This window comes from Sorex fumeus, unplaced genomic scaffold (genome assembly GCF_029834395.1).
Source record: "Sorex fumeus unplaced genomic scaffold, SorFum_2.1 ptg000006l, whole genome shotgun sequence".
NCBI classification, from domain to species: domain Eukaryota; kingdom Metazoa; phylum Chordata; class Mammalia; order Eulipotyphla; family Soricidae; genus Sorex; species Sorex fumeus.
In genome coordinates, this window is record NW_026606063.1 from 66225333 (window position 1) to 66245963 (window position 20631).

The 20631-nt window shown below is 42.1% G+C and overlaps 1 protein-coding gene across 1 annotated transcript in view; it reads right to left on the bottom strand.

Annotated features, from left to right (window-relative positions):
• Positions 1 to 9653: 9653 nt before the first annotated feature.
• The window catches only part of IL18RAP (interleukin 18 receptor accessory protein), a 30555-nt gene continuing 19577 nt past the window's right edge, over positions 9654 to 20631 (bottom strand). The window contains exons 7-11 of the mRNA XM_056129293.1: positions 19254 to 19377; positions 18438 to 18589; positions 16606 to 16743; positions 10925 to 11098; positions 9654 to 10036 (exon numbers count right to left, since the gene is read on the bottom strand). Coding sequence (XP_055985268.1) covers positions 9654 to 10036; positions 10925 to 11098; positions 16606 to 16743; positions 18438 to 18589; positions 19254 to 19377 — 971 coding nt within the window. The remainder of the gene's footprint in view (positions 10037 to 10924; positions 11099 to 16605; positions 16744 to 18437; positions 18590 to 19253; positions 19378 to 20631) is intronic.

The window sequence follows — 20631 nt, forward strand, 5'->3', positions numbered from 1 at the left end:
CTCTCCAAGAACAGTTTAAGCAAAATAATAGGCAACATCTCTTCTTTCTCCCATAATGTGTGGTAGTAATTGACTTAACCAAAAAAACATTTATACAGTGCTTCTGAAACCGAAGTATCTGTTACTTGCCCCTGAGCTCCTGTCACTTTGTCAGAGCCCAAATTTTTATTCTTTTTTAGGAAGAAGAAGAAGAAAACAGTGACAGAGATTTGGTCAGTACTGTCCAGAAACACAATTTGCTTTCCAAGCCCATAGCTAGCAATTAAGTGGCATGGCTTTAGATAAAGTTCTGGAACACCATACCCCTAAATTGAAAGCTTGCATCCCAAGCTGGACTGAAGTCAAGAGATTTGACCCTGCTCTCAGGACAAAAAGGCTGATCTCTGTCCTGTTTCCTCAAAGTTAACCTTTGTTCAGAGAAGCAGAGGGAACTGCTGAAGGGTATCAGCTCTGAAAGAGTCCCTCAAGCTGGAGTGAGAGGAGAGACAGCCTAGGCAGGTAAAGGGGATATGTGTATGAGTTTGGGAACGAGATTGGCTTTTGCACCAGAGTATAGTCCTGTTCTAACATTTCTTACAAGAAGAATTTTTCCCTCAAGGAGAAAAACAATGTTGTGTGATTTGGGGCATGTCTTAAGCACCTCTAAACTCAGCTGATTTACTTGTCAATATGATGATGACGGTGACATTGATGCTGATAGTTCCAAGAAAACTTGAGGATTAGTGATAAGCCATTTGGCAGAGAAAGAAGTGCTTTGTACATAGCAGCTGCTAGGTGGGTGCTGTGTTCATTTTATTTAGTATCTAGGCAATTCTTGTATACAAGCATCCTAAATCAAAAGATAGAATAAGATATTTTAAATTTTTCATTGAATCACCATGAGATAGCCCATTATAAATCTGTCCATGATTGGGTTTCAGTCATGCAGTAGTCCAATATCCACCCCTCTACCAGTGTATATTTTCTAGCACCAATGTCCCCATTTTCCCTCGTGCCACCTCCCAACTCCCCCAACCTCAACCTCAGCCTGCCGGCACCTTTCTTCTCTCTCTCTCTCTCTCTCTTTCTCTCTCTCTCTCTCTCTCCCTCTTCTCTCTCCCTTTCTCCCTCTCTCCTCTCTTTTTTCTCTCCTTTTGGGCATTGTGGTTTGCAATACAGATACTGGAAGGTATTTTAGTCCTCCTGGCCCCTGTTCTCTTTGGCCTTGGATATTAGCCTATGGTATTTTCTTTATATACTGCAAATAAATGCAGTTATTCTATATCTGCCCCTCTCCTTCTGACTCATTTCACTTATCATGATACTCTCCATAACCGTCCATTTATAGGCTAATTTCATGACTTTGTTTTCCCCTAACAGCTGCATAGCACAGACTAAGTATTTTAAAGTGATAGGTATCATCTTGGGCTGGAGCAATAGCACAGTATTAGGGCGTTTGTCTTGCATGCGACTGATCCGGGTTTGATTCATCTGTCCCTCTCGGAGAGCCCGGCAAGCCTATTGAGAGTATCCAGCCCTCATGGCAAAGCCTGACAAGCTACCTGTGATGTATTCCATATGCCAAAAACAGTAACAACAAGTCTCACAATTTTTTGTGAGATGTTACTGGTGCCCACTTGAACAAATCGATGAACAACAGGAGGACAGTGCTACAGTGCTACAAGTATCATCTTAGAATAATAATGTAGGTAGCCATCAACATTGCCACTAGGCACTATTGCTCAGAAAGTGATCATAAAACTAGTTTAGCCCTTTTCCTCTTTCTCCCTGCCAGGATCTGACACTCCTTTCATCATCTACTGCCACCTAGAAACACCTTCTAGATCAGTTTACTCTCTAATTTTTCTACATTTTTTTCATCTTTTCTTTCTTTTCTTGAGCTGGAGTGATAGCACAGTGGGTATGACACTTGCCTTGTATGCATCCAACATTGCCGACCCGAGTTTGATTTCTCCGCCCCTCTCAGAGAGCACAGGAAGCTACTGAGAGTATCTTGCCCACACAGCAAAGCCTGGAGAGCTCCCTGTGACATATTTGATATGCCAAAAATAGTAACAACAAGTCTCACGATTTGTTGTGAGATGTTACTGGTGCCTGCTTTAGCAAATCGATGAACAATGGGAGGACAGTGCTACAGTGCTTCTTTCTTTTCTTTTCTCAGCAAGTTTCCTGTTTCCCTAGACTGATTTTAACATTTAATATTTGAGGAACACAAATTCTCAGTAAAGTGGTTGAATTACATTTTACCATTGGTTAGAGGTTGCTTTTGTTGGCCCAAAAGAGTAGTTAGTGATTCTCTCCAAAGTCCATTCGGTTATAGGCAAATTTCATGACCTCATTTTTCCTAACAGCTGAGTATTATTCCATTGTGTGGATGTGTCATAGTTTCTTTATCCATCCATCTGTTCTTGGGTAGTCAGGTTGTTTCCAGATTCAGGCAGAGGATCTCTGTTCCCAGGTCCGTTGAGCCTGGAGTCCAAGATCACAGAGTTCTGTTTACCTGTTTATATGGGGCTTCACTCGTGTGTGAGTCTCGGCCAGAGTGTCTGGAAAGAGTCCTGGAATGTGGCAGCAGCTGGGTAGTGGAGGCAATGGAAGTGAGTGAAGCCCTACAGAACCAAGTAAACAGAACTCCGTGACCTTGAACTCCAGACTCAATGGACCAGGGAACAGAGATCCTCTGCCTGCTCCCACCAATCTCTGGCAACCAAGGGATTAAAACCAGAAAACCCACCCTACTCTGCCCTGTCTGCTTCCACCAACCTCCAGGGACCCACAGATTACACAAAGAAGACCCATCCTACCGGAACCAGATAAATACCTCATCGGCAGACCTCCATTTCCTCCACTACCTCCACTATCCAGCTGCAGCCATGCTCCAGGATGCTTTCCGGACTGCACAGCCGCTTTGAGGCCAAGCGACACACCATAAGACACTTAATACCCATCTTCCAAGATTACCGCACCATATTTGATAGGGTTCAAATATGGCTTGAACCATGGGAACACTTGCAAGGGCAATTAGAGGCAGCCCTAAAAGCCTCTATCCCTCTTGGAGAGCCTGGTAAGCTACCGAGAATATCCTGTCCGCATGGCAGAGTATGGCAAGCTATCCGTGGTGTATTCTATATGCCAAAACCAGTAAATACAAGGGGTCTCATTCCCCTGACCCTGAAAGTGCTACCAATACAGCAGCATTAAGAAGAATGAGGAAGGAAAGGCTGATAAAACTTAAAGGACAAACTAGGCTGCCAAAAGGAAGAAGGACAAAAATGACTGTACTTTAAAAAAAAGTGAAAAAATGACTGTACTTTCAATGCATGTATGCTGGCATTGGATGCATCCATCAAGGACCTAATGGTACAAACGCAAAAGATCAAGTAAGACATCATTTGTCTGACCGAAACGAGAAGGCATCAATCACATCACGCCGTTTTCGACACTGGAGAAGAACTGTTCCTCGGAACATGCGACAAAAGAGTCATCGGAGGTGTCGGTGTCCTTGTCAACACTAACTTGGCTATAAACATTTAATTTATTTGAATGCCTAACAACCCGAATTGGATGATTCCACTTGTATAGAAGCGGCTCACTGCCAACAGTGTCTATCTTCATTGTCTATGCACCAACATTCAATTATGATGAAGGAGAAATTGAGAAGTTCTACATGGAGCTGAAGAAGTTCTATAAAGAAGACCACACTTTCTACATGATCATTATCAGTGATTTTGATGCCAAGATAGGACCAAGAAGCTCAAGTTAAGAACTCCACATGAGGACCCATGGCCTAGAATGGAACGAACAGGGTGAGAGACTGTCAGAATTCATCATGTCAACCAAGAACATCCATGATAACTCACAATTGCAGAAGGCCAAATCTAGACGTTGGACATGGGAGTCTCCTGGTGGATGGTTCCACAATGAAATTGACCATATCATATTCAATCCATGGTCTTGCCTGACCAATGTCACTGTTGTACCAAAATTCCAAACAACATATGACCACCTCTCCTTCATGCAAAATTCTACTTCACAGAGTGGGGAGAAAGGGCTGCAAAATTTAAGAGAGAACTCCCAGAACAACCACTAACTAGGAGCTCTTTGGCACTATTGGGGCAACATGGGAAGATGCTGTCATTGACAACATTGACGAGGAATATGATTGACTGGTTCAGCACCTCCATGATTGTGTAAGGAGCACCGAGAGAGAGATAGCCACAAAAAGACGCCTGTCTTCAAAAACTCTTGAGCTCATTTGCCAATGTGGCTTGGCGCAAACCTCAGGCAACCACAAGCAAAATCTGAGCTTGCAAAGCAGTGCAGAGAAGCGATAAAGGAAGACCTCAAAAAGAGAAGAGCAGCAGTGCTAGCAGATGTGGCAGAAGCCGGGAAAAGCATTCACAATGCCCGCCTGTCCTTTGCCAACTACAAGACCAAGATGACTGGCCTCCGACATCCTGATGGGTCTATCACATCTTCCAGAAGGGCAATGGAGAAGATTATCCATGACTTCTACTCGAATCTCTTCGATAGCCACGTCCACCTGCTCACATAATAAATTCTGCAGAATGGATATGTCGTTCCCAATGTTCTCCCTTCCGAAATCTGGCACGTCATTTTGTTGGTAAAGAAGTGAAAAGCCCCCGGCCCAAACAAGGTCAGACCTGAACACCTGAGGAACCTGCCGTCAGTACTCATCAATACACTGTCTCGGCTCTTCACACACTGCCTGTCTGAATGCAAGGTTCTGTGGAAAACCAGCAGGACTGTACTACTGTAAAAGAAGGGAGACATCCATGACATTGGCAACTATCACCCGATCTGCCTGTCGTCTGTCATCTTCAAGCTGTTCACACGAGTCATCCAGAATAGGATTGGCAGAACACTAGATGAAGGACAACCATGTGAGCAAGCCGGGTTCCGAAAAGGATTCAGCACAATTGCCCATATCCACACGACAACCAAGCTCATGGAGATTTCTCGGGACTTCAAGATGCTGCTCTGTCTAACATTCATTGATTTAAAGAAGGCCTTTGATTCTGTTGAGACTGAAGTGGTCATCAAAGTCCTAGCCAAACAGGGCATTCAAACTCAATACATCAGGATCCTCTGTGAGCTGTATTACGGATTCACTACCAGGATCTCACCATTCTATAAGGAAGTGATTGTCCATGTCAAGAGAGGGGTTCGGCAGGGTGGTACCATTTCACCAAAACTCTTCAGTGCCATCCTCAAGATCCTCATGAAATGACTGAAATGGGAAGGAATGGGAGTGAAGATTGATAGTCGGCAACTACATCACCTCCACTTTGCTGATGACATCATTCTGATAACACCAAACATTCAGCCAAGTGGCACAAATGCTGGCCGACTCGACCATGAGTGTGGAAAGGTCGGACTACAGCTGAATCTCATGAAGACAATGTTTATGAAGAACGGTCTCGTTCCTGACATTCCATTTGCTCTCAACAGAGTGAACATCTCCGAATGCAACAGTTATGTGTTTCTAGGTCAAGAAGTCAACATGACAAAAGACCTGGCACCTGAGTTGCGTATGAGGAATAGAGTAGCTTGAAACACCTTCAAGAGCGTTGAAGAAAAAGCTAAGAGGCCGAAGAACCTCCAGCTCCAGGTACATCTCTTCGATTCCACTGTTCTTCCTGCAATAACATACGCCTCAGAGACCTGGGCCCTACGAAAACATGATGAGAATGCTATTTGGGTCTCCCAAAGAGGAATCTAAAGAGCTATGCTTGGAGTATCACTCTTCACTCAAGTGAGAGAAAGAATCCGAAGTTCCAGCATCTGTCGATGATCAAGAATCAGGGCTACTGTCTGTTTTGCCAAGGCATTGAAAATCAGATGGGCTGGACGTGTAATGAGATTTGGAGACGACCTCTGGACTAGAGCCATTACCAATTGGATTCCACGGGACGTCAAAAGATCGCGTGGCCACCCACTTACGAGATGGTCAGACTCCTTCTTCAAGATCCTGAAAGATTAGTTTGAGGCTCTTTGTGTTTCTAGAACGAGCAGACGCCATTGGGCTACACTAGCAAGCAACAGGGACAAATGGAGACGTTACTGGCGCCTGCTCAAGCCAATCAATGAGTAACGGGATGTCAAGTGATCAAGTGATAAATTGAAAAATATATCAATTAATATTTTAATTTAATGCATAAAACAATAGATAAAATGGGACTTGAAATAAGGGCAAAGGAAATATTAAAATGCTTCAAACAAAGAATAAACTTAAAGAATATTTGCAATAAGGACAAAGAATACATTAAAATGCTTCAAACAAAAATTTAACTTAAAGTATATGTAATGGCTGAGCTAATGAATATAATCTAGTAGCTTAAAACAGGTAAACAGGAGGAAAAATGTTGACAGCAAATTGGAATGTATGGTAGTAGAATACATCAATGGCAAAAATATTAGAGATGCTTCTTGCCCTGCTGAGACCACAATTTGCTCCCAATGAGCAGCTCTTTGTCACAGCCATGACCCCAGAGGCACATGGACCTAATTTGGAACCCAGTAGCTTCTGGCAGAAATGTGAATGTACTATGCAGTAAGCTATGGTGCTGTGCACGCCCTCCTCCCCCCCCCCCCCCCCCGGAGGGAAAGGGTGTCGTCTCTTCCGCCATCCCCCACCCCCTTGGTATGGTGGCCACCACCTCAGAGCTTACTGGACAGCCAGGTATGAGCCGGCAATGATGGAGGAACTGCCCCCTTATGGGATGGGTGGCAGAACTGGCACGTCCTTCTTGCCCTGCCATGATCAAGAGTTGCCCCCCACCAGCCGCTCTCTGGCATGGCCATGGACCCAGAGGCACACAGACCAATCTTGGAACTATTCGGCTTTTGGCAGAAATCCCTCCAGACTTAGTCAGTAAAATATCAGAAATCCAAAATCACGCAGCCACTACTGTGGTCACGTGACATCGTATGGTCTTCATAACCAGCAATAGAAAACAAATTATTTCATGATGCCTTTTCAGCAGGTTTGATTGTTGGGGGGAAATTCCAAATAATTATGGTCCATCTTTTTTTTCAAATAATGAATGTAATCAAAGTAGAGAGAGCATTAAGTGGAAATCACCTGCCTCACAGGCACAGGGAGGGGTGGCATGGGGGATATATGGAGATTATTGGTGGTGGTAAATATGCACTGGTGAAGGGATGGGTGTTTGATCATTGTATGACCAAAACTTAAACCTGAAAGCTTTGTAACTGTTCTCACAGTGATTCAATAAACAAATTTAAAAATATATTAGAGAATAATAAAACTTGCAAATAGCATAGAAGTCCTATAGGACTTCATCAGATAGATATTCCAACTCTATCTATATTCTAAAAGTTTCAGAAGAGACATAATAATGAGTAGAAACAATAATTGAAGAATAGTGACCAAGAAATTCCCTAATTTGGGCAAAGAATTAAAACACTAAATTCAAGACCAAAGTGTCCCAAGCAAAATTAAGACCAGATATATTTATAGTATATAAATATATATTCCCTTGAATATAAGGTACATAAGGTACTACTCTTTGTCTATAAAAGCATTTCCAATTTGCAGCAAAATGGAAAGGCTTAAGGATATTGTGTAAAACAAAATAAAGAAAAAAATACAAGTATTGAATAATTTCACCCATGTGTGCTATATGGTATAAAATTGACAAGCAGACCAAATTTTAAAAACCAACAAATAATGACCTATGAAAGTTGAACTAAGTTTACCTGAGGAAAGAAGGGTCAAAGGCAGGATACAGGTGTGTGGACATAAGAAAAAAAGTGGAAAGGTGGTGGGTAGTAGAAGAAATATTGAATTATTAAATTGAGAGAAAGAGAATATGAAAACCATGAGATTTGCCTGAGCTATTACCTAGGGCCAATAAGAAATATTGTACAGTTTGTGTCAAAAGCAACTATCTGCTGAGCCTAGAGCACATTTTCATGGCAAAGTGCTATGAAAATTATATGTGAACAAATAGCACAAAACAGAAACCAAAAGAGATGGCCACCTTAAATTTATATAGATGTAGAGTAAAAAAATCGCTCTCCTCACTGCATTCCACCAGGTTCAATTGTCCTTACCACCCCTCTCCCATGGATAGAAACTTTGATGTTTTGTTTTTTCACTTCGTTTGCACTAGTTTCCATGTAAGAATCATAGATAACCCTACATTCTATACTCATTTATCTTCATCAGTGCACTCATGAGCCTGGAATGAGTGTGGACTTAAACAGATAATTCTCTTCCTGTATGTGCAAATGTGAGGCTCTGTTTGAATTCATATAAACCTCAGAGCAAAACTCTGGGCTGCTGGATAAATCAGTTATAACAGATTCTATTTTGAAATGAAAGAAACCTGTATAAACTGGCCAGAAGAACTTCCTGAGTCTTGGATCTCTGGGCGTGGGGCAGGAAATCCGGGTCCCTGGCCATTGCCATAAGCCACGGGCATAGTGAAAATTGTGGGTTCCTCCCGTGAAGACCCTACAATGAGCCTCCCCACAAGAGCTTCCTTTGGGAATAATTTATACCCTGTAAATCATCGTCAACTTTATCACTGTGACTCCCAACCAGGATGTTGGTTGGTGCCAGAGCACAGTGGTCTGTATGATGTGGAGGGCCTGTGTGAAACAGAGCATCTCACAGGGGCACCAAGCAGGGTCAGAGTTCTGTGCTTTCTGGGACTCTGAACCTCCTTGCCTCCTTGCTCTAGTTAGTGGATGGGTATAAATAAGAATGGTTTTACTTTGGAAAGTTGACACTGGTGATGGAATTTATACTGGACCACTATATGGCTGAAACTCAGTCATGAATAGCTTTGCCAATCATGAAGTCTTGATTAAGTTTTTTTTCCTTTAAAGTCTCTCTTATTTCTAGAGGAGCTTTACCCACTTCTTCCTACCCCTCCTTGCTGCTGTCTCTTGTGGCGCTGATGACTCTTGTACCCAGCTGTGGGATGCTCCGAGGCTAATGTATCTTTCCTGGTGCTTGCACATGAGCTCAACATGGTTCCACTCTCTTAGTGGTGGTGCCCGGGCACATTTTGTGTTGTTGTGCTCATGGGCTTCACTCTGGTATTCATACCTGTACTCCCTAGTGCTTGCTTGCACCTGACTGCATACACTGGATATCCCACATTGCAGTGGGGAGTGAAGGGTTCCAAAGCAATAGAGCCAACGAATGGCCTCAGACCCTGTAGCCAGTATTAGGGCTGGAACTCATTTTCTTTAGCTTGCAACACAAGGGCTTTGCCACTAAACCACTGCTTCCCTCCCCAACCTGGGCCCAACAGAGGAACAAGATTCAGACAAAGTTGAATCACGTATTACTAACAAAATGTATCATGGTGGAGAGTCCACTGTCACAATGTGCCAGAGGCTGTATCTCTGGACTCAGTTCACTGCACTGGCGTTCTCTGAGAAGCTGTGAGTTGCGTGTGCAAAAGCATCTGGAGAATTCGATACTCCTCTGTCCAGTCCAGGAAGTCAGAGATTCTAACCACAGCCTCATTGTCATACCATTTCTATTTCATATCATGTTCACCATCTTCTGCGTCAACCTATCAGCTTCTGAACCCACCAGGGAAGGGCAGGAAGGCTGGAGAGTGTCAAATTCCCTAGGCTGAGAGCGCCTCCTAGTGGTGTCTGTGCTGCTGCGTCTTTTCCAGCAACGAACTCCATGAATAACGCTGAGTTCCACGTGAATTCTTCGAGCGTTTCACAGGCATATGGTAGCGCATTTGAGTCCAGAACCTAGAATTTGGAGGAACTGATTTTGAGCCTCTCCAGGTGACTGCGGGCAAAACCTTGAGAGCTTTTTTCACTAGATGAGGTACAACTACTGGCTCTTTGAGGGGACAAAACTTAATTAAAATCAGTTTGATTGTTTGATCATTCAAGGCAAGATTGGCTGCTGCTTGTAGTTCAAAGATACCAGGACCATTAATGTATTTAGGGCTCAAGATAAATATTCCTCTTCTACTTTTCTTGATAATGTTCACAATATCTTCAGCATATGCTGGAAAAACAATATTTAATCATTTTCAACAATTACTATAGAACCCCAGATCATGATAACCTGAAACGTCCCAGATCCGCCAGATTTTTCTCACAGTGGACGCTCTTATGAAAGAAGGAGTAGTGTGGCTTACTGAGTTAACGCTATTGAAATTTGTAATGCCTAGAATATAGACATATATGTTTTTCTCGAATCCACAGTTCCTCCAGCAACACTCACAGAACAAGGTAGGCTCCGATAACAGAAGGACATGGAATGTCCCAGGTGTCTGAGTGCGTGTTTGAGGCAGACTTGGTCCAAACAAAGGAGGACAATGGAAGTCAGAACATCAGAAAGCTGAGGTCCATCAGTTTGGGATGACAGCGACTTTCTGAAGAAGTCAGGAAAACAAACTTTGTTCTGGAAATGATCCCTAAACCCGATATATGTATACATTTGGGGGCAGGGAGTTTTGCTTCTTATGGTGAACATATTTCTATACGTTTTTCTGTGTTAATGCCAAATATGGACTAAATGCCTGAAGTCCCCCAGAAGGTGAATATCACAAGAGAAGAATGACACAGAGAATGAGGAATTCTCCATACTTTACTACCCTTTGGAGATGGGGACTTCCAAGCAGTCCTCTGGGTCTGTCCCAGCAGTGCTAACCTACATGGCCAGATGGTTGAGTGCTAGCCCCTGGGGGCATGGTACAGAATAGCAACGGGCCAGCCCAGTGGTGCCGGAGGGATTCCAGGGATGTACCAGGTACAGGTTCGTGCATTACGAGCTGTCACATCATTCTGGAAATTGGACTACGACTGGGCACGTCTGGAGCCCACTCTGCAGTCTCTTTACCCCTAGCTAACTTTTTATCCCATATTGTCTCTCTTGGCATTCAAGACTTACCTCCTCCTGGAGCTACATCTCTCTCCAGCAAACACAAGGTGTATCCATATTTGTTTTCCAAAACTTCAGGGAATAGATTCACAGCCAAGTGTTCCTCACTCAGTGATGAAGAGGCCTCACTCTCCAAAGAATTCCATTTTGCATAAGATATGAAGGCATCAAATTCCTTTTCATCTAAGAAAGAGAAACAATAAAATACATAACTATTTACATATGTTTTACTATAGGTGCACCTACATATGCTTGAGCCATGTGCTGAAGGGATGAGAATTAAGACTTGAGATCTTACTGAACTTATTAAAAAATAAAAAGCACCAGCTGCATCCATTTCAAAATCAAACTGCTGGATGGTATTGATTATCCACTAGAATCAGATTCTCATTTAGGAGGCACTCCTGCATTTTCACTGAGGTCAGATCAAACAACTTGGGCCTTCTGTGATTAAATCACATATACTTGGGGGTTCCTCTGAGTTTTCCTCCCATCTGCCGAGTTTCTGTCTCATTAGTTCGACATCAAAGGGAAGTCTGCACCATCAAAGCATGACACTATCCAGAAACCAAAGCATTGCTGAGATAATACCCTGCCCTGGGAGAGTCGACAGCACAGAAACCCATATTTCCATCCCCAGATGCAAAAATGAGATAATGAGTCCCCAGCAGACTGCTTTCAGGACTTTATGAAATGATGTTTATGAAGTTCTTAGTGTCTGGCTCAGAGCAGGTACGAGATACATATCCATTACTCTCCCTTTTTGATGGAAAACTATACTCATGCAACTTGTTTTAGGGTAGCATTTTTTTAAAGTTTCATATAACTCTATAGATTAAATTATTACAGATACACATCTATCACTGAGTTACAATAAAAAGTAACAGGAAGTAGAAGAAAATATCAAAGAGGACCTCAGGGTCTTTGCACTTAGACTGTCCTGTTAATATTTCAACCCTTTGCACAATGCCCAGTAAATAGTACCATTAGAGAATGGCAAATAAAAGCATTGGTTGCTGATGCAGGTTGCTGATGCAATTTGCACTTGCTCAGTGGGAACCTAAAAAAAGACTTTTATGGTGGTAAATGTCAGCAGCAGAGACAGAAGAGCAAGTGAAGGAGTTCAGGAGAGAAGAGAACCCGATGTCAAATAGCACCAAGGTCCATGAGGTTAATCCAGGAAGCTCTTTACTGCCCAGATGGGAAGGAGGTGGCCTGTGTGACATGGGAAACAGGTAAGTTATGTGAAAGTTAAATATAAATGGTTATCCTATTTCCTTGCATTTCGTTGTGAGTGTCTAGCAAACTAGAATTTTTATGTCTTCTGGAAATAAGATATTTCTTTATTAGTAAATTAAGATTAGGGAGTATTATATAATCTCTTAGTTTCTCTATGATTCTGACATCTGATGTCTTTCTAAAGTTTCAAATACTTAGCATAAGCTTCAAAGAAAGTCATTGTTTTGCTGAAGAATATTAGACTAACGGCAGTCACTGTACTAGAAATCTGGTCCAGCTCCCTACCAAATAGCAAAAATTAAAGCACACAGGTTAATGTTTCATGGCTGACTGGTTCTTCCATACAAACTCTAAAACCTGGAGGGAAATAACATGTCAGTCAAATATAAAGTCATAAGGGGGAAATGGTCAGACATTGATTAGATAATTTTCTTTTTTCTTTTTTTTAATGTAGGAGTGCTGCTATTTATTCAGCCACTGATTAAGCTGAATGAATTGGGCATGAGCTCCACATTACCTTTTTTTTAATCACTGTGAGATACAGTTACAAAGCTTTAGTGTTCAAGGTTCAGCCATACAATTATCAAACACCTATCCCTTCACCCAGTGCAAACTTTTCCACCACCAGTGTCCCCACTATATCAGACCCCCATCTCAGTCCTCACCCTGTCTCTATGGCAGGCAATTTCCCCCATATTCTCTCTCTACTTTGGGGAGTTCTGTTTTGCTCTAATTTTCCCACCATCATTCAAACATGCCTGCCAGGGGCAGATGCTAGATCATTTATTGTCCCTTGTTCTTTTTGAATATCATGGGTACTGTGGCCATGCACTTCTGGAATCCTAGATTGTAAATGGTTGGGTTCCAGAGACATTTATGTAGGGCACTAATCCATTTTTGGATTCAACTGGGTGTCTCTGGACCAGGGCTGTTGGTGCACTAAGATGGTGCCTGAAGGTACATTGTGGATGTAACAGTGAGGCCGACAAGCAGGCGGGGAGCCACGGAGGGATAGCCTGGCATCTTTGCTGCCATATGGAACCCGCATACCTGGGCCTTGCTTGTGGAAGCTCTTGGTCACAAGATTCCATCTGGAGTAGGTGAGGAGACTGCACCTGCTCCATATGGGGTGCCCTGGTGAAATTGGCTCAGTATGGGGCCCAGAGAGATCTCTAGTGCTGTGGTGTCTTCCGGGACTCCCTGCTCTGTCTCTGGCTTTTAATATCCTTTGAGATTTATTTATGGGTCTCTGAAGCAAGGCTAGTAATAGAGTTTACAGGGTGGCGCTGGAGTTGGTTCTTGGGGTGACTGCCAGTGCTTCCATCTGTATTGGGAAGTGGGGGGGAGGAAGCCCACCCAGCTTCATGAAAGCCTGGAGATTTCAGTCAAAAAACCTGCATACCTGAATTTTCAGCAGATTATATCTTGGTGAGGTCCATCCTGAGATGGTGGAGTCTGGCCGGGAGTATGGCAGCGATTTTGAATTGCAAGTGATTTTAGAAGCAAGTGGCTGCTGGGGACTCTGCTTGGGCAGGCACAGGTCAACCCACCCCCATCCGATTTATCCCAGTCTATTCAGCCGTGTGTGGTCCAAGATTAACTGTGGCTTTTGGTCTCTTTCAAGATTTATCTATATGTCTCTGAAATAAGACCAACAAATGAGCTTGTATAGCTGAGCTGGAGGTGGTTTGTGGGCATGGATCCCACATACCTAACTTTTGGCTATGTAATGTTTTTGTAAACTTGGTCCCAAGTTGTTGGGATCCGGCCAAAGGCACAGCGGCAATTTTGGGATGTCAGGAAGCCTGAAGGCACCATCAGGCTGCTGATGCACTTTCCTCACAGGTACAGATTGACCTTTTGGTGGCATCATACCCCCCTAGATAATTTTCTCAGTTAAACATAAAGTAAAAATTGTATAGTTTTGTTGATGTTGGATTTTAGGTTTACTTGGGTCACATCCAAGGTGGCTCCTAGTAATGTGAAGGGGCCCATGTAGAACACATCACTGACCCTCTACTAGGGTGTGAGACAAGCACCTTAACCCAAACTATATAATCTTGTGTGAGACAAGCACCTTAACCCAAACTAAACATTTGACCCTTTAGTTTTTGTTTCTAAATAAAAATTAACCATACACTTGAATCAAGGATATGGGGTATGTTTTCTCATAATAGGTCTAAAGGGTGTGATTAGTGTTTTGCTTTTCTCACCTTATTTCTGGAGATATGACAGCTGGGCTAAGTGCTGGTGTGGGACAGTCAGCCCTGTCAGTTAATGATGAACCCTGGAACCAGAAGAAAGGATTCTGTGCTTTCCAAGCAATAGAACTTCTAGGGGCTGGAGGAATAATACTTTGTATGCAACCTAATAGGGTTCAATTCCTGGCTCCCCATATGGTCTTTTGAATCTTGTAGTAGTGAAATCTGAGTGCAGAGCAGAGCACTACTAGGTGTGGTGCTCAAATCATAAATAAATAAGTAAATAGTTTGCTAAAACTAAAAACAATAAAATCTTAGAAAACTCCATAACCAGAAGAACAAAAGCAGCTCTTGCATATTATTATATTATTATTAGTAGTACTATTGTAATAGTAAAAGACAAGTAAGAAGAGGATGCTAAAATCTCAGGGCTGGAAGGAATAGAGACATTACTGGCACCCGCTCAAGTAATTTGAGGATCAATGGGATGACAGTGATACAGTGATTACTATTGTAGCACTGTAGCACTGTTCTCCCATTGCTCAAAGATTTGCTAGAGCAGGCACCAGTAATGTCTCCATTGTGAGACTTGTTGTTACTGTTTTTGGCATATAAAATATGTCACGGGGAGTTTGCCAGGCTCTGCTGTGCAGGAGGGATACTCTCATAGCTTGCCAGTCTCTTCGAGAGAGATGAAGGAATCAAATCCAGGTCGGCAGCATGCAAGCAAATGCCCTACCCTCTGTGCTATCGCTCCAGCTCATTATTACTATTACTATTACTAATTTGGGGTCTACACCTGTCTCCAAGCTCAGGGAGACCACATACAGTAAGTATTTGAATTTTACAGAACATAATGCTTTTTAGGACACATTTACTATACTTCAAGCCCCACATTTTACAGATCAGGTTAATCAAAATAACAGCTCATGGGGGATCTTGGCCAATCTTCTTAGGTCCCAATCCCCAAATTTACCAACTATAAGCTCCATTTGGAGTAACTGACTTCACATCTCATCACCTGGCTGATAGTAGTGCTGTGACAAAGTATCTAATATAATAAAGAAAAGCAAGGCAAGCAGATGCTAAGTCATTGGTCATTGGGTTGCTTATTAGAGAGTGTTCCAAGTCCACCAGTGCTGGCATGGATGTGGGGAAAAAGGGACAGTCTTTCACTTCTGGTGGGAATGCCCACTAGTCCAGCCTTTCTGGAAAACAATATGCACAATCCTTCGAAAACTAGAAACTGAGCTTCCATATGACCCTGCGATACCACTTCTCAGAATATATCCCAAGGATGCAATAAAAGCACAGAAGAAATGACACCTGTACCTGTATGTTCATTGCAACACTGTTCACAATAGCCAAAATCTGGAAACAACCCAAGTGTTCTAGAACAGATGAGTGGTTAAAGAAACTTTGGCACATCTACACAATGGAATACTATACAGTGGTCAGGAGAGATGAAGTCATGAACTTTGCTTATAAATGGATAGACATGGAGAGTATCATGCTTTAAGTGAAATTAGTCAGAAAGAGAGGGACAGACATAGAAGGACTGCATTCATCTGTGTAGTATAAAACGACATAACATGAGGCTGACACCTAAGGGTAGTAGATACACAGGACAGGTAGATTGTTTCATAGCTGGAAGCCTGACTCATGAGCAAAGGGGAGAAGGAAGCTGGAATAGAGAAGGGATCATTAAGAAAATGATGGCTAGAAGAGCCAGTCGGGATGGAAGATGTATGCAGAAAATAGATAAAGGACCAAACATGATAACCTCTCAGTATCTGTATTGCAACCCATAATGCCCCAAAGTATAGAGAGAATATGGGGAATATTGTCTGTCATGGAGGCAAGGGGAGGGTGAGAAAGGGGGGTTATACTGGGGATATTGGTGGTGGGGAATGTGCACTGGTGGAGAGATGGGTGTCTGATAATTGTGTGATTGTAACCCAAACACGAAAGTTTGTAACTATCTCATGGTGAATCAATAAAATTAAAAAAAATAGAGAGAGTGTTCCAAGTCCAACATGTCCTACCACAGCATTGTCAGCAAGAGTCCTGATAACTTCAATAAAGAGAATGTTTCTCCACCTGCTCCTGCCAAGAGGGATCCAGAAGACCTGGCAGAGGGTCCCAGAGCTAGTGGTTTCTGACTTTGTCTGCCAGTGGCACTTATTCTCAAGGTCCTCCCTCTAGGGGAGTTCTGAGAGGAGAAGGTAGGGACAAGTGGTGCCGCCTCACCCCCAACTGTCTCATCCTTATTCTGGTAAGTTCGGTAGAGCAGCATTATTTCAATCCAGTAGATATAGAGGAAAGCACACGTCATAAAAACTCCTGCCAATCCCATGGTGGTGCTGAGGAGGATGTAGATGAATACCACTGGAAAAAAGAGGAATCCAAGAAAAAAAAAAGAAAACAGCATTACACCTTCAACCCAACACTGAAGTCACCTAGCACCCTTTCTAGCCCTATTATTTTGTTAAAATCCCTTTAATTTGGAGCATTTCTTTAAATCTGGAAAAAACATTGAATCATACTTCTAAGACACTCTTTTATATAAATAGAGATTCTATTACCAGAGAACTCACTGAAAATGGGAAGTTCTGGATTGTCGTGATCTATAAAGTGATCGTAGGTATTTGAATTAATTCTTCTTCACAAGCTTCCACAAAACTCATTTTTATCCCCTCCTCATTGAATATTATATGCTACATCATTCCTACTATAATTTAAAACTCCCAAGGCCCAAAGCTATGGCAGATCTATTTTTATATATCACATGCTACCTAATGAATGGGTTTCATGTGCAAAACCTCTACTGGGGAAATGACTTTATGGAACATCTAATTGTGTAAGCACAAACTTTGTCTTAATTAAGCTTTCCAAGATTTCAAAGAATTATCATTCCATACAAATTTATTCATCAAATGAACAATATCAACTTTGTCCTCATTTAAAGAAATTTCAAAGTCATTCCTGACGCACTCTAAAATAAAAGGGCCACCTTACATCTTTGATAGACACACATCACTGGACACTGAGCAAAGCAGTTCTTTCCCTTCCCCACTCTCCAATACTATGCCAACATAGAAATGGGAATAAGTTCTAGTACAATATTTGACACATAGAAAATGCCTTACGGATAGACATAGAAAGATTGCATTCATCTGGTTAACATAAAGTAACAAAATAGGAGACTAACACCCAAGAATAGCCGAGATAAGTACCAGGAGGATTACTCCATGGTTTTGAGGACAGCTGCACACGCTAGGGGAAAAGGCAGCTCAGATAGAGAAGGGAGCACCAAATAAAGGGTGTTGGGAGGTTCCTCTCAGGATGGGAAATGCATGATGAGAGTAGACTATAGTCCGGACAAGATTGCCACTCAATATCTCTTTTGCAAACCACAGCACTCAAAAGGAGAGAGATAACAAAAGGGAATGCCCTGCCACAGTGGTAGGGTGGGATGGGCGCTGGGGGGAAGGTGAGTGGGAGGGATACTGGGACTGATGGTGGTGGAGAATGGGCACTGGTGGAGGAATGGGTATTTGATCTTTGTATAACTGAAACCCAAGCACAAAAATTTGTAAGTCACAACTGTACCTCATGGTGTTTCACTAGTAAAAATTTAAGGAAAAAAAATTCCTGAGCACAGCATCAGGAGTAGAGTGCTCACACTGTGGCTCCAAAATCCAAAATTAATAAAAGAAAATATAAGATGTGAAAAAAAAGAAAATTCCTTGCAGAAATGTATTGAATAATAAACTCGTGAGCGAGTGAATGAGTGACTTAATGAATTAATAAGTAAAAGAATAAAACAATGAATGAGTTTTCCAAACAGAGTTCCCATATATGGAGCATTAGTTAAGAGCACGCATTCTAGGTCCTGATAAGAACCATGTAAAAAATGCATCACCGCTATCACTGTATTAAGTGACTTAACCCAAGCAAAGTGCTTAGGGCATTATTAAGAATCTAGTTAATATCATCTTTCACAATAAACTTTAGGGAAATTCCTTTCTCTCTTCTCAGATAAAAATAGTGTACATTCTGCAAGAACCTTCCAAGCTTACCTCCTTTCTTTGCTTTCAATTGGATGGATCGAGTTACATTTCCAATCGAGTTTTGGGCAAAGCAAATGAATTTCTTGTGAAGATCACTCTGAGTCACTTCTTTCAAGAAGACAGTACGTTTAATTCTGTCAAACTCTTTGGTAGATAGAACACTAGAGGATGGGAAATGCATGATGAGAGTAGGCTATAGTCCAAACAAGATTGCCACTCAATGTCTCTTTTGCAAACCACAGCACTCAAAAGGAGAGAGATAACAAAAGGGAATGCCCTGCCACAGAGGTAGGGTAGGATGGGGGGAAGGGGGGTGGGAGGGATACTGGGACTGGTGGTGGTGGAGAATGGGCACTGGTGGAGGGATGGGTACTTGATCATTGTATAACTGAAACCCAAGCACAAAAATTTTTAAGTCTACAACTGTATCTCATGGTGTTTCACTAATAAAAATTTAAGGAAAAAAAAAAGAACACTAGAGAAGGAGGGAAAATGCCGCACTCATTTGTTGATATAAACTGACACCCATTTGCAGTGTTTGGAATGAAAATACAAAGCTAAGACTGCAGGGGCCAGAATGGTAGTGTGTTGGAATGTCTCTCTCCTGGTGAATTTGATGTTCCAATGAGCTACAGCTGACTTCTGCTATAAAATGTGCTTGAGAATAACTTAAACATTCTATCCCATGGCCTGTCAGAAACTGCAGAGTGCACCCTTGTTTAAGATTTGGGTATTAGTTATGTCATCAACTTTGTTCTTGGATTTCTGAGCATGAACAAGTTTAGAAGGTTAGCTAAGAACATAATCCAATAATGGTCTTCTTACCTTCTCGTCTCAGATGTTGTCTCTTCTACTTCTTGGTCAGAATCTTTGATGTACCACTTTAAAATAGGCTTAAAGTCTTTTTGGAAGTCAAATTGTACTGTGCAGTTAAGAGTTAAAGGCTTTCCTGGAAGGAAGGCAAACTGTGAAGAGGGTTTGCTTGTCTGGAAACAGCCTCTGGAGATTTTCCAGAGGCTGCAGACCAAAAAAAAAAAAGAAAAGTGGCCCAGAAATATCCAAACTTCCCCATTTCTAATTTAGAAACAGGTCAGACCACCTGGGGAGACGCAGGGACCTAAATCAAGTGTTCACATGGCCCCCAAACATTGCCAGGTGTCACCCTGGAGGCCCCAGCACCCCTGTGTGGTAGCCAGCACTTACAGGGTCTGGGAAGCCACCAACATCCCCAAATAAAACACATTCACATGTTTTTCTCTAATAGTAGTGCTTCTTTTATATGTGAGCATATGTTTATGAAAGGAAGGTTAGCATGATCCTTCATAAAAATGAGGTTACTGTGTCTGTGTGAGAGAGAGAAAGAGAAAGAAAAAGAGAGACAGAGAGAGAGAGAATCATAAAAATGTCAAGGGCTGGGGAGATATTACAGCTGTACATGCATATCTTGCAATTGACCCGGGTTCAATCCTTGGCACTTCATGTGGTCCCCCAAGCCCTCCAGTAGTGATCCCTGAGCACAGAGCAAGAAGTAAGCCTGAAAACTAAAACAAAAGTTAAAGAAAGAGGGTTAGCCTGATAATAGCCCTAAAGGCTCTGGTATGATTTGAAAATATTCACCAGTAAAAAAAAAAAAACTTAAAAGGGTTAAAAAAATACTTTAAAAAAACTTAAAAGGGTGACCAGTCTGATGTTTCAAAGTTGCTGTGAAAGTACAGTGTGCCGGGGCTGGAGAGATAGCACAGCGGGTAGGGCGTTTGCTTTGCACGCGGCCGACCCGGGTTCGATTCCCAGCATCCTATATGGTCCTCTGAGCACCTCCAGGAATAACTCCTGAGTGCAGAGCCAGGAGTAACCCCTGTGCATCGCCAGGTGTGACCCAAAAACAAACAAAAAAATAAAATAAAAAGTAAAACATATAAAGGGAAATGATTCAACAACAACAACAACAACAACAAAAGAAAGTACAGTGTGTCAATATGAACTTTCTACTAACAAAAATTTTTATGTTACATGAAAATTAGCATGTGGTTTAAGTTAAAAAATTATTTCAGTACTCAACCGTTTCTGAGGATGGACAGGATATTAAATACATCACCCTTTATCTACCTTATTTTCTCCGGATGTTAACCCTGACATGGTTAGGGATTTCTTTTAAAAACGCATTTGAACATTAATAATATTTTACCCCAGTCATGCTTTAAAT